This window comes from Cydia amplana, chromosome Z, assembly GCF_948474715.1.
Source record: "Cydia amplana chromosome Z, ilCydAmpl1.1, whole genome shotgun sequence".
In the NCBI taxonomy this organism is placed as follows: Eukaryota; Metazoa; Arthropoda; class Insecta; order Lepidoptera; family Tortricidae; genus Cydia; species Cydia amplana.
In genome coordinates, this window is record NC_086096.1 from 5,391,175 (window position 1) to 5,416,286 (window position 25,112).

The window sequence follows — 25,112 nt, forward strand, 5'->3', positions numbered from 1 at the left end:
TGAGTTTTTCGGAACTTATGTACGAAATATCATTTAATATTTACCAGTCGCTTTTCGGTGAAGGAAAACATCGTGAGGAAACCGGACTAATCCCAATACGGGCCTAGTTTACCCTCTGTGTTGGAAGGTCAGACGGCAGTCGCTTTCGTAAAAACTAGTGCCCACGCCAATTACTGGGATTAGTTGCCAAGCCGGGACAACGCGAGGAAAATGATGATGTTCTACAGAACTGAGATGACTTACTTTGTAGCGAGCAGTTCATTATTCTCCAAGATTAGGTTCTCCACTTCTTTGCCCATTCCTGCGGGATAAACACTTTATCAAGCATGCTGTACAACATCCATATGATTAACAGTTTAACAAAGTCTAAATATGTGTTTTAGTTAGATTAGTCAAAATAACTAAGCATCATATCGAACAATTTTAATATTTTACTGTCAACAATATGAAAAAAAAAGTGGTTGAGTTGGACCAAACTTACTCCGCACAGGCTTTGGAATGACAAGTGTGGAGTGTCACCATAAATGTCAAACTTTATGAAAATATGACGGAAGACAGACACACATATACACACAAAACGAAATTTTAAAGAAACGTCTTCACGTGTTTTGTGCAAATAATTTCGCGTACTTCGTCACTAGCTGATTATTTGATTAGAATGAGTATGCACTTTTGCAGTTGTATGTAAATTGTAAATGTACGCGTTAAGAAAAGGTTACTTACCGAAGTAGTTGTCGTTAACTGCATGGCCACGGTTTGTTAGAGCATGAAATAAATGTACACGGATTAGTAACACTGCAGGCGGTACGCTTACATCGCAAGTCAATACGACATACGATAAATTAATATGTTATTTTATTATATTTACAGTTTTAATTGTTTGTATTATGTTTCACTACTTTAAATGCAATCGCCACTATAAAAAGAAAAAAAATAGCGTTTTGTTTGTTAGTGTAATTATTTTGTATACTTGGGTAAATGTTTATAAAGCACTTCCATATTTGGTGGCGACTGCAGTAGACAACTTGGCCACTCTATTGGAATTGTTGCATCATGCGCTGCCTGTAATGGCCACTCTCAAAATGTATAATTTTTGGAGATTAGATCTTCATTTAAATAAAATCTTCAAAGAATTTGAAGCCCAAGTGGCCGTGTTGCAGACACCTTACGAAGTACCAAGAATGAAAACTGAACATGAATTCGCTAATTTATGTTTATTGAACACTGACAATTCGCAAATTTGGCCAGGAGTGCTGAAGTTAGTAGATACATGCTCGAATCGGTAAAAAATGTTATACGAGAATACACAGATTTTTGCTGTTGTGTAACCAAGTTAAAGTGACCAAGTGTGCTCAACAATATCAACATAAATTATGTACAGTAGTACAATGCATTATAATATCGGGATTAACTTACCGGAGGAGGCATATTCGCCAGGGTGCACCCAGCTTCCTGCTTGAAGACAAAAAAGAATATTAATAAAGATGTATGGCTTGACGTGGGGAAAAATATAACAATAGCCTTCTAAGATTTAGTTACATATACAGTTCTTGATGCGAACGGTTGCCGCGCTTCGCGGGCTGCGATTTGTTGACGGAAGCTTGAGAAAATTAAAGCCAAAATGAGGGACTCTTGATGCAGCGTGTTGCCGCTTCGCTTCTCGCTCTCGGACTGCGATTTGCTGACGGAACGTCAAAGGGGAAGTCTATGATTAGACGGTATGTTATGTCAGCACCGTCGTCGCCCTCGGCGATGCTCGCGTCCGTGTCGTGGAAGGACAGCTCTTGATGCAGCGTGTTGCCGCTTCGCTTCTCGCTCTTGGTCTGTGATTTGCTGACGGAACGTCAAAGGGGAAGTCTAGGATTAGACGGTATGTTACCCGTTATGTCAGCACAGTCGTCGCCCTCGGCGATGCTCGCGTCCGTGTCGTGGTAGGACAGGTCTTGATACAGCGTGTTGCCGCTTCGCTTCTCGCTCTTGGATTGCGATTTGCTGACGGAACGTCAAAGGGGAAGTCTAGGATTAGACGGTATGTTACCCGTTATGTCAGCACCGTCGTCGCCCTCGGCGATGCTCGCGTCCGTGTCGTGGAAGGACAGCTCTTGATACAGCGTGTTGCCGCTTCGCTTCTCGCTCTTGGTCTGCGATTTGCTGACGGATGACTGGTTCGGGGCAACTGGTGACGTGGCCTGTTAAGGATAAAAATAGTTTGTAGGCAATTAAACTTACTGTTTATTTTTTATTTTAGTAATGTATAAGTTATACAAGTAGTAAATGTAATGTGAATGCTGATAGAATAATGATACCAATTTGTTATATAGTTTCTAGTTACTTTGCAACAACGATCGACGTACTTTAGTAAGATGATCTAAAACATTGTATAATAAATTTCTTCTACCTTTATTATTCTGAATAAAAGAGTAGCTAAGACCATCCGTTACTGATACGAAAAATCATATAGGTATACTTACTAGATACTATTCATTTCATAATCGCAACACAACTAAAATATAAAAATATGTGAACCCCATATTTTAGTTTATCATAAATAATTAGGTTGCGTTTTTTTCCATATTTCAGTTATAGTGTGTCAAAGGACTGTCTCATTTCAAACATAGACCGAGAGAATCATACTATCTTTGTCTTCTATTATCTAATCATACTAGCACTACTATCACATACTATCATACTAGCACCCAAAAGAAAAGGATGATTATAGTTTTTTTGTTCCTATTTACTGACAAATTGGTTTGACCAAATATATCTTACAATAAATGACTGAACGGTCGTTCCTTACGACGACCGGTCTGGCCTAGTGGGTAGTGACCCTGCCTGCTAAGCCGATGGTCCTGGGTTCGAATCCCGGTAAGGGCATTTATTTGTGTGATGAACACTAATATTTGTTCCGGAATCATGGATGTTTTCTATGTATATAAGTATGTATTTATCTATATAAGTATGTATATCGTCGCCTAGCACCCATAGTACAAGCATTGCTTAGTTTGGGGCCAGGTTGATCTGTGTAAGATGTCCCCCAATATTTATTTATTATTTACTAGCTGCTGCCCGCGACTTCGTACGCGTGGATTGTATATTGGTGGTTATATATTCTACATTAGCTTAGAACATTATGCAGCAAAAGATAGCAGTAGGGACTGTTAATTATTATACACAACCTGGCTACGAAGTTTCAAGCCCCTAACTGAATAAAATTGTTCTCGATATAATCCCTCTCAACCCCCAGCATATTTTCAAGTCCACTATTTAATAAAACGTACTACCTAACTACCTATTTACGAAGTTTGAAGTTCCTAGCTTTAAATACAATTAGAATTCTCTACCAACTTTCAACCCCTTCTTAAACCTTTTAGGGGATGAATTTTTAAAGAAGCTGAAATTACTTTTCATGTATTCTAATAATATGCCTTTATACAACGATTCAAGTCCCGCACTCAAATAAATGTTTGACCTCCATAAAATTTTTCAACCCCTTTTTTACCAACTTGAGGGATGAATTTTCAAAAATACCGAAATTACTTTTCTTGTATTCTTATACAAAGATTCAAGTCCCGCACTTTAAAAAATATTTGATGTGCATACAAACTTTCAACCCCTTTTTCACCACCTTAGGGAATGAATTTTCAAAAACGCTGAAATTACTTTTCTTGTATTCTAATAATATGCCTTTATACAAAGATTCAAGTCCCGCACTCAAAAAAATGTTTGATCTCCATACAAAATTTCAACCCCTATTTCCCACCTTGGGGGTTGAATTTTCAAAAACGCTGAAATTACTTTTCTTGTATTCTTATAATGTGCCCTTATACAAAGATTCAAGTCCCGCACTCAAAAAAATATTTGATGTGCATACAAACTTTCAACCCCTTTTTCACCACCTTGGCGGATGGATTTTCAAAAACGCTGAAATTACTTTTCTTGTATTCTTATAATATGCCCTTATACAAAGATTCAAGTCCCGCACTCAAAAAGATATTTGATGTGCATACAAATTTTCAACCCCTTTTTCACCACCTTGGGGGATGAATTTTCAAAAACGCTGAAATTACTTTTCTTGTATTCTTATAATGTGCCCTTATACAAAGATTCAAGTCCCGTACTCAAAAAAATATTTGATGTGCATACAAACTTTCAACCCCTTTTTCACCACCTTGCGGATGAATTTTCAAAAACGCTGAAATTACTTTTCTTGTATTCTTATAATATGCCCTTATACAAAGATTCAAGCCCCGCACTCAAAAAAATATTTGATGTGCATACAAACTATCAACCCCTTTTTCACCACCTTGGGGGATGATTTTTTAAAACGCTGAAATCACTTTTCTTGTATTCTTATAATGTGCCCTTATACAAAGATTCAAGTCCCGCACTCAAAAAAATATTTGATGTGCATACAAACTTTCAACCCCTTTTTCACCACCTTGGAGGATGAATTTTCATAAACGCTGAAATTACTTTTCTTGTATTCTTATAATATGTCCTTATACAAAGATTCAAGTCCCGCACTCGAAAAAATATTTGATGTGCATACAAATTTTCAACCCCTTTTTCACCATTTTGGGAGATGAGTTTACAAAAACGCTGAAATTACTTTTCTTGTATTCTTATAATATGCCCTTATACAAAGATTCAAGTCCCGCACTCGAAAAAATATTTGATGTGCATACAAACTTTCAACCCCCTTTTCACCACCTTGGGGGATCAATTTTCAAAAACGCTGAAATTACTTTTCTTGTATTCTTATAATATGCCCTTATACAAAGATTCAAGTCCCGCACTCGAAAAAATATTTGATGTGCATACAAACTTTCAACCCCTTTTTCACCACCTTGAGGGATGAATTTTCAAAAACGCTGAAATTACTTTTCTTGTATTCTTATAATATGCCCTTATACAAAGATTCAAGCCCCGCACTCAAAAAAATATTTGATGTGCATACAAATTTTCAACCCCTTTTTCACCACCTTGGGGGATCAATTTTCAAAAACGCTGAAATTACTTTTCTTGTATTCTTATAATATGCCTTTATACAAAGATTCAAGTCCCGCACTCGAAAAAATATTTGATGTGCATACAAACTTTCAACCCCTTTTTCACCACCTTGGGGGATGAATTTTCAAAAACGCTGAAATTACTTTTCTTTTATTCTTATAATATGCCCTTATACAAAGATTCAAACCCCGCACTTAAAAAAATATTTGAAGGGCATACAAATTTTCAACCCCCTTTTCACCACCTTGGGGGATCAATTTTCAAAATCGCTGGAATTAGTTTTCTTCTCTTTTATTATAATACCTTTTTACGAAGTTCCAAGGTCCTAGCTTACAATAAAATTTGAACCCCAAGACAAACTTTCATCCCCTTTTTAACCCCCTTAGGGATTGAATTTCCTAAAACGTCGCAATTACTTTTTTTTGTAATCGGCTATTATGCCTTTCTAAGAAGTTTCAAAGCATTTGTAATGGATTCAAATTTTCAACCCCTTTTTAACCCTGTTAGGGGATGAAATTTCAAAAATGCTGAAATTACTTTTCCTGTCTTATAATAATATCCCCATTTACAAAGTTTCAAGTCCCGCGCTTGAATTTTTTTTAATTTACATACAAACTTTCAACCCCTTTTTCACCACCTTAGGGGATGAATTTTCCAAAACGCTGAAATTAGTATTCTTGTATTTTAATAATATATCTTTTTACGAACTTTCAAATTCCTAGCTCAAAATAAAACTTGTACCCCATACAACCTTTCATCCCCTTTTTAACCCCCTTAGGGGTTGAATTTTTCAAAATCGCTTCTTATCTCTTGTACACTTTATAAATGCAACCTGGTGTGCAAATTTCAAGTTTCTAGCTTTTGTAGTTTCGGCTCTGCGTTGATGAATCAGTCAGTCAGTCAGTCAGTCAGTCAGTCAGTCAGGACACTTGCATTTATATATATAGATTATTATTAAATAAAACTTAAACCTTCAAACGGCCACATCAAATTGGCACTGGCATGAAAAATGGATCTTTCAAAATCGAATATGTCACAATGTGTCAATCAAACATGTCAATCAAACTCGCCATAAAATGCGATGCCAGGCTAAATGCACAATAATAATGCTACTATTTATTATGTGTAAACGCGTGTTCAGTTTGAAATGCTACCAGTGCTCGTCGTACACAGACAAATACTGTTTTCCTCAGAACCTAGACGAGAGATATTTGAAACAGTGCAATACTGGTGCTGTGTGTCGATTGATAAACCAGGCACATTACTTCGAATCCGACCAAGATGTGGCGATCGTGCGCGAGTGTGCGTATAAATACGTGAAGCCGTTAGGCTGTGAGGTGTCTATAAAGCACACAAATATATATTACTCGGAGGTGTGTGAATGCGAGGAAGACGGGTGCAACGCAAGCCGGGGATTTTATTGTGACACGTGGACTGTCCTTTTGGTTCTCGCACATTTAGTTTTAGAGTGGTGTTTAATTATGAAGATTTAATAAAGTATAGTGTTTTTATTTGCGGTGTTTTTCTTCGTTTTTAACGCAATTCGGTTTATGCGTCGTTGGACTAAAAGTAAATATGGCGATGTATAAAAATGTCTACTTGCATAAGTTCGTGCGTATATAATTTCGACGAAGTATAAAAATGTGCATCTGTATATTAGACCAAATACAAATATGTTGCGGCACTAGACTAAAAGTAAATATGGCGATGTATAAAAATGTCTACTTGCATAAGTTCGTGCGTATATAATTTCGACGAAGTATAAAAATGTGCATCTGTATATTAGACCAAATATAAATAAATATGTTACGAGGGGATGAATTTGTTCCGTATATGTATTATTATAATCCTGGACCTATGTAAAGAAAGTAGTCATTTTAATATTCCGACTTGATAAGACTTAGACATTTGTATACTTTGAAAGTAGTCATTTTTATATTCCGACTTGATAAGACTTAGACATTTGTATACTTTGAAAGTAGTCATTTTTATATTCCGACTTGATAAGACTTAAACATTTTGAAGTATTGGCTTTCTAATACTCGGACCAATTTTTATTTTATATCTAGACATTTTTATATATCGCCATATTTACTTTTAGTCCAACGACGCATAAACCCGCAATTCGAGTCGAATCGGAGTTACGAGCTTTGAGATGATGATGACACAGTGTGTGCGCGCGCGCGTGTGTGTGTTTGTATGTGTGTGTGTAAAAGGTAGCCCAGTCCCATTACCTATTGATATTCCTTCTTCTTTCATTCATGAGTTCATGACCCTATAGAAGACCTGCAGTGTAGTATTTTGCTTTACCAATACATATTGTAAAAAGTGCAACTTTCCTCCTAATAGGATTAAATGATTGTGAGGTCGTGATTGTGTATTAAATACCAACACTTTGAAAATTCACAACTTAACGATTTGGACGACAACAACGCCTAAAGTTGTCACGAGTGGCCAACTTCTCTTGTGTCGAGAAGTTTCCGAGAAATTTCTCGGGAACGTTCTCTACAGGAACCTGTCAGAAGATAATTTCCGGATTGGATATTTTAGAAAAAATACTCATTATTTCGAATATTATTGTTTAGAAGATCGAATAGTCTGGGTTTATGTTACATACAGCTGTTGACTTGATAAGTTGGTTTCTGCCAAATGAAATTAACGTTCTAAGCGATAATTTATTTTTATTCCCGAGAAATTTTATGAAATTGTTCTCGACTTTCATGTAAAACATACAATAGCAATAAAAACAAAAACTGTTTCATGGTAAAGAAATATAAAAATTAAATTAAATTTCATTTATTTAAGGCAATCTAACTAACTAAAAACTATTTTAACCAACCCTAATAACATATGGAGTAAATATAAAATTATTACAAATCCAATAATGAAATGGACTGTAAATAAAAATAAAAAACATTTGAAATATTTGGCAGAGGTTCATGTCGACTCATGAACCATCTCAGGTACCTAGTTTATAAAACAAAAGAAAGCCGCCAAACCTTCCTGTACCCTGTAGATAACGCCATTTAATTAAACGGTACTGGATGAACCCGAGAAAGTTCTCCGGAGAACACTTTCAAGAAATTTCTCGGTAACATCTCGAGAACAAAGAGAATTTTGCCTTTAAAGGTTTTGAAATAAATTAAAATATATTGCGAAGACATATAAATTACTAATATCAACACATACAAAAATAAAAAATCTAAAATTTTGTAGGTATATTTAAAGCACTTTCTCGCAAACTTCTCAAAGAAATTTCTCGAGAAGCTGCTCGCGACATTCTCTTGTTTCCGAGACTTGTCGTGAAGTGCCCATCTCTAGGGGGGCCCTCTCCACGGTCCGCACGGCTTCCACCTCGGAGCCGACGGTGGTGCCAGGCTGCCGGGACTTGTACCTGGCTCTGTTGCGTGACGGAGTCGGTCTGGTGGGCCCTCTCCACGGTCCGCATGGTGGCCAGCTCGGAGCCGACGGTGGTGCCAGGCTGCCGGGACTTGTACCTGGCTCTGTTGCGTGACGGGGTCGGTCTGATGGGCCCTCTCTACGGTCCGCACGGCGGCCAGCTCGGAGCCGATGGTCGGCGATGGTGGTGACGACGACAGGCTGACGGGACTGCCCGGGATGCTCTCGGTTTGCTCCACTATGTGCACGGAGCCTTCTAGCGATGCGAAACCGAACGATATGGGACCTGGAACAAAATATTCAGCAATAATGTCACCAATTCAATACAGTAATTACGTTTCGGTTCAATACACTTGTTTTATTGTTTAGGAACACGCCAGGCGTCAAATACCTTGCACATTAATGTTAATGTGTAACCGTATCTATGTAGATACGGTTCAATTATAAATACGCATCGAGCGATGTGCTCAACTTCAGAGGATGTCTGGGTCGATAAATACCAGTAGCTTGTATCGCGCTGTGCTGTCACTTGTCAGGGATATCTTAGAGCTTAACCCTCGAGATAGCTTATAATATAATCCTACATGTAGGATTATAACCTCCTAAGACCCTGCGTACAAATTTTTGTACGGATTCCTTAAAATATCTTGAACTTTCATTGAGTAACTAAGGGTTCATTCAAAAACAAAACAAATGCTTCTGGGTCTCGGGAGGATAAGGGAAGGGAAGGCACAGGTCTCACCACTGGACCTGCCGACGGGGTTGAGGCCGAGCCGGCCGCGGACTTCGCTGCGCTCGCTGGCGGTGCTAAGCAGCAACTTGGTCCGCTCCATGTAGTCCATATGCGTCTTGAACAGCTCGGTGTAGCGTTCGTGCAGTTTCGCGTATTCCTAGAAACAATAACTTTGGTATAATAACATTGTATGCAGAAAACAAAAAAAAAACTCAGCGGTTTGTAACAGGATATGGGTAGCATAACTAGCATATATCATCAATACCGAAATACGACGCAATCATTATTCTTCAATTTGTTATTAATGCAATTCTTTAAAATTAATTTAAATAACTTCAAAATAAAGTTTCGTCCAGAGTAAGGCCGACCAGCCGGCGTATTATGGATGGTTTTATCCACGTGATAAAATAACTGTCGCTTTTTAACACCGCGGGATTGAAAGTGAGGGACACCGTTTTATCACGCTGTCACGTAGACAAGAACGACCATCATATCCCTACTGGAGTTCCATCATAAAACTAAAAATGACATCATGAAATAAAATAGTCCTCACTCGCATTTCCTTTTGTTTACGTGTCAAGTGATAAAATATTTAACATCACTCCGTGTGTCGTATATCTTGCTGGGCCGATATATTTTCTCGACCAACCCTGTATTGCTTGCTGAGCGCAGGCTACACTTTTATATTTATTACTGTGGCAGTTTCAGGACTTTCAGGTCACCTCCTTGGAGGATTACATACTCGTAAGATTGTATGTGACCCGACATATTGACCGTTTGTGATTATTTGTATTTAACCCCTTAGAGGGAATAAGAGTTGTTTAGTCGAGTTCACAAATATGTATACATTACTTCACTTTATCCATTGTAATTAAGGTGAAAAAAATTATACACATTTAAGAACTCGACTGTATCGAAAAAGACTAAGCAACATGTTTTAGTTACTTAAACATGCTAATCTTTGACAGCCTACTTCGAATAGTCGACAGGCCGTTAAACAGTACCTCTGTCTGTTGCTTGGAATTATGATTGAATGTGACAACTATTGGAAGAGTGTCCAGCACTGGGGTACCTATTTAAATTGAATACGGTTCGTAATTAAATATAACTAGTTTTATATCTTTTATATGTTTACATGCACTGTGCCTCTGTTTACATCGGCACTGCGATTAAACTTGAAAAATAAATGCTTAAAGTTGTGAAAAGTGGCTAAATACTATATATAAAAATGTACAGTGACGGAACTTACCTAAACAATGTGTAGTTTTCAAATACAAGTGAAAGACTGGCGACAAATTTGATAAAAACCAATTGCTGTCTTATAACGAACAAATGACTTTTTTGTGAACCAAAACTGAAGAAATCCAAAAAAGAACTTCAAACTGTGTGGATACGTGTGTGAAAATAAAATCAAGAAATACACATAAAAACATTTGGAGGTCGACAAATTTATCAATAATAAATTAATAATCCACCTACCCGATCGAACAGTTAATAATAGTGACATCTAGCGGCGAACGGTTGAACTAAAACAGGAAGAGATCTACGTATTCACTTACCACTTCGAAATCTAAATAGTAAATGAAGTGTTCCCGCTAATCGCCACAAGAGGGCACGAAGTTAAAACTATTTTACTTAGACTAATTTGTGATCAGCTATTCGCTAGGTGCACGACTGGTGCTGCCCTCATTTTGGCAGACTTTCTACGTTAAATCTTATGGAGTAAAATTAGTTCAAGCGGCTGCCGCTAGTACTAATGGCGGCCATTCCATAAGATTGCCTGTGTTTGTGACGATCAGCGCCACTTCCCCCTCCACCGACTTCGCACCTTGCCAATAAATAAAATTGAAGAAATAAAAAACTTACTTAAGTCAATGCAAGATGAATTACGACAGCAAAAGGTGGACGTGCAGAGCATGCAGGAAGATATTAAAACTAGCATTAACAGCAACATAAACGAGAAATTTACCTATTTGGAAACCAAAACCGACCTTTTACAACAGAAAGTTGAATCGCAACAAAAAAAAATTATTTGGAGACAGCTTCAAGAAAGAAAAAAATACTTTTCTTCGGAGTGGAAGAGAGCGAAAAAAGCTATTGGGATCTAGAAAATAAAGTCCTAGACATAATTAATAATATTCTTAACATCAACTGCGATAGCAACAGCTTGGATTCTGTACGAAGACTAGGAAAAAAGGGAGATAAAGTCAGGCCAATAGTTATTACGTTTACCACGATGGGGCTTAAACTAAAAATCCAGAAAAATAAGAAGAAACTTGAAGCAACACCCTATTATATCAAAGAAGATTACACAATAGCAATTACTGCCGGCCCCTCCAAACCCTCCAACCAGAATTACTACTACGTCTAATAATGAAGAAATTGGAAAACACAAACGAAACAATATACAGCAAATACGTAAAAAGAAAACCATAAATTTAGCATCTAACTATCTCCCACTCCGGCTGGTCACCGACGGAGATTATGACCAAAACGACGACCGGTCTGGCCTAGTCGGTAGTGACCCTGCCTGCTAAGCCGATGGTCCTGGGTTCGAATCCCGGTAAGGGCATTTATTTGTGTGATAAACACTAATATTTGTTCCGGAGTCATGGATGTTTTCTATGTATATAAGTATGTATTTATCTATATAAGTATGTATATCGTCGCCTAGCACCCATAGTACAAGCTTTGCTTAGTTTGGGGCTAGGTTGATCTGTGTAAGATGTCCCCCAATATTTATTTATTTATTTATTTATAAAACCCTCCAGAAAACGCATGCAATCAGATGATGATCCTTGATGATGATCCCTTCCGGCCGATTTCGGCCATGGCGACCACTACGACTCCTAGTTTGCTCGGCGCTCGTGCGCCCGAAGATGGCTGACGTAGCCGATCTTCGAGGTGAACCCCCGCGCACATTGAGGGCACGTGAGGACACCAGCCACGTAGTGGTAGTGAATGGGAGCAGGCTGGCGCGTTTTCAGCTCGTCGCGCTTAGCTTCGAGGTCAACTTTACGTTGCTCCTCGAAATCGCGCACTGACATACCTATACCTATACTACTGACATACCTAAACAAAAAATTAACTCATCTAATTCAAGAAATGAAACGGATGGATGTTGCCAATGATAGAGAACACTGGTCATCACTGGAGGAGGCCTTCACCCTCACAGGAGGGGTTCTTGCTTCAATAAAATAATAATAAAAATAATAAGGAAAAATCAAATTATATTTATTACTAATTGCATAATATTAGAAAACATTATTTGTCATTTAAATATTATTATAATCACTTGCAATACTAAACCTAAAGTAAATTTATGTTTACCTATTGTTTTTTAAGCTAATTTGTTTGTTAATTAAGTATTTGCCAGAATAAAAAGGCTTTTTTTATGTTTTTATATGTAGGAGTAGGAGAATGTCTAGTGATTATTATTAAGTTTACTCTAAAATACAGATATGGAAAACTTTCAAAAGTTCGAAAATTGCTCGGAATTCTTTATAGGAAACAAAGGAGTCTTTCATTTTGGAAATGTAAAATTCCTATTCTTATAAAAAAGAAAAGTTTCCGAAATTTTACCATGTGACACTTGGCAATTTTGTAAAGCTTCCGACGTCACATCAGGCGGTCTAGCATGAGTTGTGTTCTCGCGCGAATTGTGACTCCATACATCTTGCGCGACTTCAAGTATGGAGTCGCTCGCGAGAACGCAACTCATGCTAGACCGTCAGTACTCTACAATCACGTTACTTGACAGTGGACTTTCCGTATTTAGTACTTCCTGTTAGTACTATACTATGTGCCAACATACAAGTGCGGTCACAGAAAAGTGCAAATACATGTCTGTACATACTTTCCCTCCAATCCCATTGACGTCTGACACTTTCTATCGGCCACGGTGTGTTCATGACAATTAAATTACATAGCGTATAGACCTGCCAGTAATATGACACAAGTGTGATGTTATGTTATAATACATATACAAAACTTAGATATTTCTCGCTCAATGTATTTTGAGTTTATTTTTAAAATTTCAAACGTACATACAATTACGTACAGTTTGGTCACCCTATACAACGCAACTTACGTGATTTATAGAACAAAATATGTGAAAAAGCCATATGGTGACCATGATTTATTATGTTAAATTTTATAAAATGTCCAGTCAGTCCTCAAAGATGCGGGTTTTCGGTACGTCACTGTCTACGCAATTCAGCTACAATCGAGCTATAATCCGGTTCGATGGACTACTAATCCGTCGTGAGCCACCCCCCGACGCTGCGTCTAATAACAGTACGTATTCGAACCCTAACTGGTTTTGTAATAGAAGTAAGGAATAAGACAAAACAATGAGATAAGCCTAGAATAATATCGCAGTGAAAATCGAAATATATCAATTTTGTGTCTGAAAACTCTTACAATTTTTGCTTACAGATCTTCCTTGCTTTGCGTTCGTCGCAATTTTTAGTCGCGCCACTCCCTGATGAAGTAGTGCTGATACAGTGATGTACAGACGAAGTATACTACACAATGGACCTACCTTCTTGAGGTCATTCTCCCGTTCCTCCAGCCTGCTGGCGTGGTCGAGTGAGTTCTTGTGCTTGAGCTCCAGCATGCGAACGATGCTGTCCAACGCCTCTAGTCGTCCGGTCAACTCTCCACCATTCTGATGACGTAGTGCTGATACAGTGATGTACAGACGAAGTATACTACACCATGAACCTACCTTCTTGAGGTCATTCTCCCGTTCGTCCAGCCTGCTGGCGTGGTCGAGTGAGTTCTTGTGCTTGAGCTCCAGCATGCGCACAATGCTTCCAACGCCTCTAGTCGTCCGGTCAACTCTCCACCATTCTGATGACGTAGTGCTGATACAGTGATGTACAGACGAAGTATACTACACAATGGACCTACCTTCTTGAGGTCATTCTCCCGTTCCTCCAGCCTGCTGGCGTGGTCGAGTGAGTTCTTGTGCTTGAGCTCCAGCATGCGAACGATGCTGTCCAACGCCTCTAGTCGTCCGGTCAACTCTCCACCATTCTGATGACGTAGTGCTGATACAGTGATGTACAGACAAAGTATACTACACAATGGACCTACCTTCTTGAGGTCATTCTCCCGTTCCTCCAGCCTGCTGGCGTGGTCGAGTGAGTTCTTGTGCTTGAGCTCCAGCATGCGAACGATGCTGTCCAACGCCTCTAGTCGTCCGGTCAACTCTCCACCATTCTGATGACGTAGTGCTGATACAGTGATGTACAGACAAAGTATACTACACAATGGACCTACCTTCTTGAGGTCATTCTCCCGTTCCTCCAGCCTGCTGGCGTGGTCGAGTGAGTTCTTGTGCTTGAGCTCCAGCATGCGAACGATGCTGTCCAACGCCTCTAATCGTCCGGTTAGCTCTTTTCGTTCGCCCTCGTAGTGGTCTTCGGCTTCTAGCAACTGAAAAATATTAAAAATTAGTCCAAAGTAAAATAAACATTTGAAGGAAAAGGGATATTATTCATAACAATACATACACAACAAGGCAGCTTCTCTAGACCGATCTAGTCGGTGTGAAACGTGTGTATATCTTCTGAACTGTAAATATCTCTTTAAGAAATAACAAATCTTAGAAATAAATAACATATCCGTCACCATTTCTATCTTTCGTTTAAAAATATGTGACATTTTCAACCACATCGTCGGTTGTCAATAAGGTTTCAAATTGAAGCAATATGGAAATAGCGCCTTATAGGTACATATTGAGATCAGGGAATGCACAAAAGTTTTGACTAGTGCATTATTTTTGTTATTATTTATTATTTATATATGGTGTCCCACTGCTGGGCAATAGATTCTCTGTCTTCCACTTATTCTGAAATTGAGCAGTCGTCGACCAGAGAGCAATATAGGCGTTAAGAAGTTCGTCTACTTTATTAGTAAAGTAGAATTACGTATATTATCTAATAACCTCCTTAGTCTTCGTAGTAAGAATATTATGAAAGCAGCTTTAATGCACAAAACATTAAGTTCATTTTTAAAAACATATCTAAGGTAGATACATCTTGATGCGATAAGTAGTCCATACATTAATCACCTTAATCAGTTACCCGTGTTGGCATTGAATATACATTAATACCGAAGATATCTGTGTACTTTCGCAAGCTCGAATCTCGAATTGACCTTGTTGAATGCAACTAGAATTACTAATAGATGTAAATACCACAAGCAGGGCGTTGAATAATGTCTCTAGGGCATGCCGATGCAAAATTGCAAATCACTACACTTTATAAAACGTCCCCCGCCGCGTCAGTCGGTGTGTATGTATGTTCCCGATAAACTCAAAAACGACGGATCGGGTTCTCATACGGTTTTCACCTATTACTTTTAGTCCGGTATCCTTGACCGAAAAGCGACTAGTAAAAATTAAATGATATTTCGTAATTTTCGTACATAAGTTCCGAAAAACTCATTGGTACGAGCCGGGGTTCGAATCCGCGACCTCCGGATTGAAAGTCGCACGCTCTTACCGCTAGGCCACCAGCGCTTTGTCGCTAGTTAGTTTTGATCGTATACTGAAGAAAAAAAAACCTATGGTTAAATTATTCCCAAATGAGAGACAATCATTCGACGCCAGAGGTATAGAGCAAGTAAAACTAAATACATGGTTGTAATTATGAAGTCCGTTATTTATAAAATAAAACATTATTAAGCAGTGCATATAAATAAAACAGAGCATAAAATAAAATTTGCTTGAAGTAACACGACTATTTTATATGAATCTCTTCACTTTACATCGTAAGTATTCGAGGATGCACAACACTGAGTATATGATTTTTAAAATAAAAAGGTTCTAGTCAATGACCGCGGCAGTGCTAATTTCAATCGTGTTACTATCTTAATAAGGTCTAAAATCAAAGCCGCCTCACGCTGTTTTGATGTGCGTCTGATGCTCTAATCTAATTGGACTACTGGGGATCAATATTACATAAGTACTATTGCACAAGTAGAATGTGCGTTTGAAATGCAAAACGTAAAGTTGTGTAACATGTTAAATTAAGGCTTTTGACTTTTGTGGAAAAACTTTAAAGGGATATTTAAGACCAGTTAGTTTCACAAGTCGAGTGGGTTAAGTAAAATTAAAATTTGGGTGCAACCTTTTAAAACTCGATTTATGTTAATTAAGCACTAAGCTTGAGCGGGGCTCTCGTCAGGTACGGTCGAAAGTATTAATTAGGGTTCCGTACCCAAAGGGACCCTATTACTAAGACTCCGCTGTCCGTCCGTCCGTCCGTCTGTCACCAGGCTGTATCTCACGAACCGTGATAGCTAGACAGTTGAAATTTTCACAGATGATGTATTTCTGTTGCCGCTATAACAACAAATACTAAAAACAGAATAAAATGAAAGATTTAAGTGGGGCTCCCATACAACAAACGTGATTTTTGACCGAAGTTAAGCAACGTCGGGCGGGGTCAGTACTTGTTTGCTTGTTTTGCTCTATTTTCTTGATGGTGCGGAACCCTCCGTGCGCGAGTACGACTCGCACTTGGCCGGTTTTTTTTTATTTATAACCCATTTCGTACCTTGTCACAGTGACAATCAATATGAAAGTCTCTAGAGACCTCATACCATTGTTACTGTGACAAGGTACAAAATGGAGTCATAAATTAAAACTTTCGACTGTACCTAAGTATGTAAAAACTATCAGGCAGGTATGCTTTTTTTACCGCGAAAGTGGTAATCAAAATTTTTATTATATTCAAATTGGACCCAACAACCAAAGATTCATGGATTGTATTAGAAGATGTGTAATGCATTAGGGCCACTTGCTCCGCCCAACTAACCCGGGGTTAACTCGTTAAACCGTTAACCCAGTGTCAAATTGTGCTGGTGACCATGGTAACTCCAGGGTTAACCGGTTAACCCTGGGTTAGTGGAATGGTAAAAGTGCAAGTGGTGCTTAGACAGCTAATGTAGATGGGGATATTCCACATTCCACATTATGCGGTCACACTGGTAGTCTGAACTTGATGTTTGACAATTCAGTCTCCATACAATACAACGCCATTTATGTCAGATGACAATCTCGAGGGCAAGAGTTACACTTTATGCAACATATAAAATCAAATATCTGGGAGACAGAGCTTTGCTCGGAAAACATATAAAAACACAAAAATGCGCGTTTTCCCAGAGATATGACCAACCTAGATTGATTTTTCGGCCCCGAAAACCCCATATAGCAAACTTCATCAATAAATATATAAGATTAATCCTTGCAAAAAGACCTTGTATTGTAACATGAGGAAAATATGCATTGTCATTCCATAGATATCATTCGCAACTGAAGGGGTTATCGATTATCCAATTAGAAGTCTATAAGGTAAGGTGCGGTAAGACAAACTTATTTTATTTTGCTTGGGGCAATACAAACAATATGAGGTTTCCATACAATTGTTTGTCTTGTCCTGGTGATAGTCTTACCCCACCTTACCTTACTACAACTGTAGGTCAGTTGTTCATGTTCAAGTATGCAGTATCATTATGTATGTATGTTCAACAACTGTCACAGTTCACATTCTCTCAAGTTTGTAAATGCACGAGGTTCTAGTTTGATGTTTTTAGTTGCAAATGTCTTTGTGTTATTATGTTATAGTTTTTTAGACAATCACATTTGAAATTAAGCTCAAATCAAATATTACCAAGTGACAAGCATCGGATGATTGGGGCAAAAATGTTTATGTCAGGGGGGTAAATGATGAACTTTTAAATCAACCTTTGTTTTCAAAAACAGAGTGATCGTTAAATGCACAAGGATCTTGTAGTTGCATTATGACAAGGAAAATGGAATTTTGTTCAGTATGTTGTATTACATCCAGTGGCGTAGCGGCCCCTCGCCCACAGCCTTGCACCTAAAAATCCCCATGGGCCTTTTTTTATTAGCGTATATGGGCCTCACAGATGTGACTTCTACATTCATGCTAATACGCAACTGACTACATCACTTCGGGTTGGTTGCACCATAGAGAAATATAGTAAGACAAGAGTGCTCACTCCATACATCAGTTAGACTATTCATTTCAGTGTCTACATCTAGCATCGAGTAGCGGAACTATCAGTACTGCTACATCTATTGTCAAGTAGCAGTACTGATAGTTCCGCTACTCGATGTTAGATGCTAGTTGTCTTTTTGGTACTAAACCTGATGTATGGAGTGAGCAATCTAGGTATTTTATATACCATATGAGGAGAGACTGAAGGAACTGAAGCTCACTACTCTTAAGCACCGCAGAGAACGTGGAGACCTAATAGAGACGTATAAAATACTCTCTGGGCACTATGACCTCAAGGATTTTCATGAAATGTTCAAGCGCAACAACAACACCCGTCTGAGAGGTCATCACTTAAAGTTAGAAAGGCATAAGTCCCACAGTAACCCATACAAACACTTTTTGAGCAACCGAGTAGTGAGGGCTTGGAACAAACTTCCTGAAGATGTGGTCTCAGCACAAAATGTGAACCAATTTAAAAATCAACTAGACAAGCACACCTATACATCAACTTGTCAATGACAACTGTCAATGATTACTGGATACAGGCAATATCAGTTGTCACAACTGCCTGCCTGCTTATAGAATAATAATAATAATTTTTTTTTCTATGGTTGCACCGAACCATCTAACACTGTTAAAACTTCGGCTAAAGGGTATAGCCGGGTAAGCATGGCCAAACTGCCCTTAGCGAAAAAAACAATTTCCTTTTACTGGATTATTAACCTATATATAAGTAGTGCTTTCACCAAATATTAAACCTCAAATGCTTCAGATTTAAAAAAAAAATTCAAAAAAAGAAAAATCATTTTTATTTTATTACAGCCAAAGTACTAATGCGATTTCTTTGTAATTTGGGTATGTTGTATATACAATTAAGGTCGCTTTCTGAAAAAAATAATATTGAATTATCTCTTAAAATAATAGTAAAAAATTGAGATGAAAATTTTCAGAAAAATAAAAAAAAATACATGCGAGATAGCGACAGTTATCAAATTTACATATTTCATGTAGAATTTAATAATGTTTAACATATATTTTTTTCGAAAATTAAAATCGGGATTAACAGTGTTAAAAACTCGAATTTGTAACGTCCCATAATACCTTCTCTTCATACAAAATAACTTGTACGTTATACTAGAAAGATATATTCCCAACGCAATTTGAATTTAGAACGCGACTTATTTTGCTGAGCGCGGACCTTAAACTCCGTGGCTGTATGCGGCTAGGGCGAACGGCATTCAGAGATTTAAAAAACAAGTGCGAGTCGGACTCGCGCACGGAGGGTTCCGCACCATCAACAAAAAATAGAGCAAAACAAGCAAAAAAACGGTCACCCATCCAAGTACTGACCCCGCCCGACGTTGCTTAACTTCGGTCAAAAATCACGTTTGTTGTATGGGAGCCCCACTTAAATCTTTATTTTATCCTGTTTTTAGTATTTGTTGTTATAGCGGCAAAAGAAATACATCATCTGTGAAAATTTCAACTGTCTAGCTATCACGGTTCGTGAGATACAGCCTGGTGACGGACGGACGGACGGACGGACGGACGGTCGGACAGACGGACGGACGGACGGACGGACGGACAGCGGAGTCTTAGTAATAGGGTCTCGTTTTTACCCTTTGAGTACGGAACCCTAAAAAGCGCGGGAACAGGAAAATAGGCACGAATTTTATACACAGCGTTAACGATTGAAAAATGTCTGTTCCTTTGATGAATAAAATACGTCACATTCTAAATTCAAATTCGTAAAAACTGCGTTCACAACATACTTCATTCGTTTATGACTACTTAGCTTTGCTTGTATGAAGAGAGAGTATTATGGGATGTTACAAATTCGAGTTTTTCACACTGTTAATCCCGATTTTAATTGTTGAAAAAAATATATGTTAAACATTATTAAATTCTACATAAAATATGTAAATTTGATAACTGTCGCTATCTCGCACGTATTTTTTTTATTTTATTGAGAATTTTCATCTCAATTTTTTACTATTATTTTAAGAGATAATTCAATATATTTTTTTTCAGAAAGCGACCTTAATTGTATATACAACATACCCAAATTACAAAGAAATCGGATTAGTACTTTGGCTGTAATAAAATAAAAATGATTTTTCTTTTTTTGCATTTTTTTTTTAAATCTGAAGCATTTGAGGCTTAATATTTGGTGAAAGCACTATTTATATATAGGTTAATAATCCAGTAAAAGGAAATTGTTTTTTCTGCTAAGGGCAGTTTGGCCTTGCTTACCCGGCTATACCCTTTTATTTTATAGGAAGTTTCTTAGTTCTCTGCTGAATGAAGTTGATCAGTCAATCAATTGGGGTTGGTGCAACCGGCCCTTACTGATTGGTATGAGTCAGCAGTAATGGGCATTAGCAATGTCTAACTAACATTTTGTTGGTGGGCCTTATGAGGAAAATAGTTAAATTACTTATTACTTACATGGCTTCACTTCATATATATTGGTAATAAAATACCTGTTTTAAACTGTTTCACATTTGAAATTATCACTACCACAATTTTTTAGCACATATTATATGCACATGCACAATATTTTGATTTTATTTAATGCCTTGAAAAACTAGACTTCAATATACCGGCGAGCGTGAAAAAATTATTAAGCAAGAAAAAAATTGCCTGCTAGAGTTAACTACATAATTCACCAAATTGTAGGATGTGTATATCATGTACCAATTAGATCTCAATTATGTCATAGGCAATGTTCACACAGTGTAAACAAAAACATAAATCATAACTAGGTCATATGCCAAATGCATAAATAATTAAATGTGCGCAGCAAAAGTACAAAGGCAATTATAATCACAAATATTATAAATTTATGATACTTCATTTTAGTTTATATGCTTGACAGCGTGTTTACCTTTCTGCTCAGATAACACAATGGATTGCACATATCATTCCAAGCACAATTTTGAACCGACACGAAACATAAACAACAGATAAACTAAAAGATGCGTAGCGCACTAACAACAATTTTATTTTGATAGCTAACCTTGTGTGTAACAAAGGAATGCATGCATGCATCCAAGGTTTTATGCGGAGCTATTGTAGACCAACACCCTCCAACCAAGGAAACAGACTTAACAACACCCCAGGTACACATTTCAAATAGTAAACAACCATCACAGAACAAAACAAACAACAAAACAGTCGACTTTAAATCTAATGAACTGAAAATCTGTACTTATAATGTAAGATCATTATCTTCGCCAGAACGGCTACTACAATTAACCTATGCCCTTAACAAAATTAAATTTGACATATTGGGTCTCAGTGAAGTACGGAAACTAGGTTGCCAAATCGAAGAGCACCAAGAATACATACTTTGCTACTAAGGAGAAACAAAAGGGCTCCATGGAGTGGGTTTCCTTATCAAAAAGACCTTCTTACAAAATATTGTTAGTTATAGTGGAATATCAGAACGAGTTGCGGTTTTAAAACTCAAATTTGGAGAGGTCCCTATAACAATAATACAGACTGCATAGGTCCCACTGAATCAGCAAACGAAGATGAGGTAAATAAATTCTATAGTGACCTAAGAAAAGCTCATGAAAATCAAGACAAAATAGTAATAGTCATGGGAGACTTCAATGCGAAGATAGGCCAACCCAAAAAACATGAAAACCTAGTAATGGGAAGATATGGATACGGAACAAGAAATAAAAGAGGTGAAAGACTCGTCCAATATGCTTGTGAACAAAAACTGTCCCTAATGAACACTCACTTCAAAAAGAAACCTAACTGCAAGTGGACGTGGATATCTCCTAATCAAAAAATTAAAAACGAAATAGATTTTATAATGTGCAACAAACCCAAAAATATAAAAAATGTAGAAGTACTAAACAAGTTCTCATTTCCATCCGACCACAGATTAGTGAGATGTACCTTCACAATGAATTGTCCTAAACTAAATAGAAAAAACTTTACTTCTGTACCCAAAGCACCTGAAACAGACAAACAAAAATCTACATACATAGAAAAATTAAGAGAAATTTTAACTAAAGATTTAGACCTTACAAAATGTGACAATAACAGCCAAACTTTCTATAATAAATTGGAATATGCTATGGTAAGGAGTCTTAATATTGCAAATTCGAATCAGGAAAGCAAAAAGACAAGAGGAATTTTACAGGAATCGACTATAGACTTAATAGACAGAAGAACAGAACTAATAGCAACCAAAGCCAAAACAAGCGAAACAAAAGAGGAACTAAAACACCTATTCAAAACAACTAACAAGGCAATTAAACAGGACTATAACAATCATAGAAAAACTGTCATAGAGAAAAACTTAAACAAATTCAGAAGCTGTAAAAGAGCATATAAAGAACTAAGTACACACAAAGACTGGATTGATAAACTAAAAAATGGCCAAAATGAAACCAAGACGAGAAAAGAGATTATAGATCATGCCACATCCTTTTATGAAGAACTTTACAAAAAACCTGATAATAATGATGAGAATGAATCCACAAAAGACCTCAACCTGGATCCAATTGAGCCAATAACGGAGAAGGAAATCCTCAGACATATAAAGAACTTAAAACCTGAGAAATGTCCGGGTCCGGACAACATAAGTAATGAAGTCATAAAAATAGGAGCCCCGACTCTCATTCCTTACTTAGCAAAACTGTTTAACATGGTCCTTGAAACTGGAATAGCCCCAAAACAGTGGTGCTACTCGGAAATCATACTTATTTACAAAAAAGGCGACCCTGCAGACATCGGGAACTACAGGCCCATAAGTCTACTGTCCAGCGTCTACAAACTGTTTACTTCGGTAATACTAAGCCGATTAACACCAAAGATTGACAACAACCAACCAATCGAACAAGCAGGCTTCCGCTCCGGTTTTTCCACTATAGACCACATCCACTCACTGGAACAGATACTTGAAAAATGTAAAGAGTTTAACCACCCGCTATATATTGGTTTTGTGGACTACACAAAGGCATTTGATAGTATAACTCACAGCTCAATTTGGAAAGCACTTCTATCAAACAGAATAAACGAGGTTTATATAAACATTATTAAGAACATCTACTCACAAAGTACAAGCCGAGTAAAACTAGAAAGCAAAGGAAATGAGATAACCATTGGACGGGGCGTCAGACAAGGTGATCCTCTGTCACCAAAACTGTTCATAGCTGTACTGCAAGGAGTATTTGAGAAAATCAACTGGACTAACAAGGGACTTAGAATTCAAGACTGTCACCTAAGTCACCTCAGATTTGCAGATGACATTGTTATCTTCGCCGAATCAGCTACTGAGCTAGAACAAATGCTACAGACCTTAGACACTCAAAGCAAATTAGTAGGATTACAAATGAACGCCAAAAAAACCAAAGTAATGACAAATTATAGTAAAAGAAAGCAGATACAGGTATCAGAAAATCTCATAGAATATGTCAATGAGTATATATACCTGGGAAAACGAGTATCCTTTAACGCAGACAGTAACGAGGAGGAAATAGACAGAAGGGTCAACTGCAGTTGGAAAAAGTTCTGGGCACAAAAAGAAATATTGAAAGGGGATTACCACCTAAAACTAAAGAAAACTATAATGGATACATGCATTTTGCCCAGCCTAACTTATGGAAGCCAAACATGGACTTTCACCAACAAAATAAAACATAAAATTGCAGTGTGTCAGCGCTCAATGGAAAGAAGTCTACTACATTTAAGGAAAATACACAAAGTAAGAAACGAAGATATAAGAAAGAGAACAAAACTCACAGATTCCCTTCAACATGCACTGAGACTAAAATGGAAATGGGCAGGCCACATTGCTAGATTTAATGATAAAAGATGGACACTTAAAACAACAACATGGCCGGGGCCTATAGCACAAGGAAAAAGGAAACCAGGCAAGCCACGAAGGCGCTGGGCAGAAGACATTCATAAGGTCGCAGGTGCAAGCTGGATGGAGTCAGCCAAAGACCGAGTAAAATGGCATGGGTTGGAGGAGGCTTTTACCCAAACGGGGTCCATATAAAACTATCATTCATGTCAAATAATATAATACATAAAACTGTTAAAAATTTATGGAATAAATAAAGCTTTAATAAAAAATAATAATAATTGTAGCTTACCTTCTGCTCTGAGTGCTTCCTGGCCGCCTTCTCGCGCTCGTACTGCGTCACCAGCTGCTCGTTGTCTTCCCGCAGCAGCTCCAGCTCCACCTCGTGCTCCTGATTTGTCTGGTACGCCGAGTCCAGGCACTCCAGCACGTTCACCAGCAACGGCATCAGCGTTTTCACCACATCCTCATCGTATCTCGCTATCATGCGCTCGAACTCCTGGTATATGCTCCCGGCCAGGGTCTGGACCTTCTCCGACATCACGACGTGCGAATCCTCGTGTGTCCCGTATATCGTCTCCGCCGTGACATAGCCACTACTCGCGCTGTCCTCGAAATTCATGATGACGACGCTCCAGGTCACTCCGAGACAAATTACGTTTAGCCCTCACAAGGACGTTCAATGAATTTTACGCGAAAACATGTTAGACAAGTTGATTTGTGTACAAGACGTCCCGATGACGCGATCGATGGAGACTTCAGTAAATTATTGTATAAGGCATTTCTGTGGTCACACGGGATGCGGCCGTATGGTACTGTGTAAATATGTAGCAGAAAAGATGGGAAGGATAGATTTCACGTTCACACCATTTGTTTGACTGACGTATTTTCGCTACATGAAAAAAAAAGTTTCTTTAACGATTGACGTTGTGGTTGTTAACTTCCGGGTGTGATCTGCATTTAGAAATTTATGTCTTTATATTTAGGAAAAGCGTTGGTAAAAAAGTTAGCATATTGTTAGCATCTGAATTAAACAATTTTATAAATAATATTTGTTTTTATTCGTAAGTGCGTGTTTTCATCTACATTAAAACCTTGCTAATGCAAT

The 25,112-nt window shown here is 37.8% G+C and overlaps 1 protein-coding gene across 1 annotated transcript in view; it reads right to left on the reverse strand.

Annotated features, from left to right (window-relative positions):
* The window catches only part of LOC134660938 (JNK-interacting protein 3), a 57,350-nt gene extending 32,380 nt beyond the window's left edge, over positions 1-24,970 (reverse strand). The window contains exons 1-8 of the mRNA XM_063516824.1: positions 24,297-24,970; positions 14,429-14,584; positions 9,152-9,299; positions 8,508-8,695; positions 2,039-2,189; positions 1,417-1,452; positions 724-741; positions 244-301 (exon numbers count right to left, since the gene is read on the reverse strand). Coding sequence (XP_063372894.1) covers positions 244-301; positions 724-741; positions 1,417-1,452; positions 2,039-2,189; positions 8,508-8,695; positions 9,152-9,299; positions 14,429-14,584; positions 24,297-24,626 — 1,085 coding nt within the window. The 5' untranslated portion in view covers positions 24,627-24,970. The remainder of the gene's footprint in view (positions 1-243; positions 302-723; positions 742-1,416; positions 1,453-2,038; positions 2,190-8,507; positions 8,696-9,151; positions 9,300-14,428; positions 14,585-24,296) is intronic.
* Between the last annotated feature and the right edge of the window lie 142 nt (positions 24,971-25,112).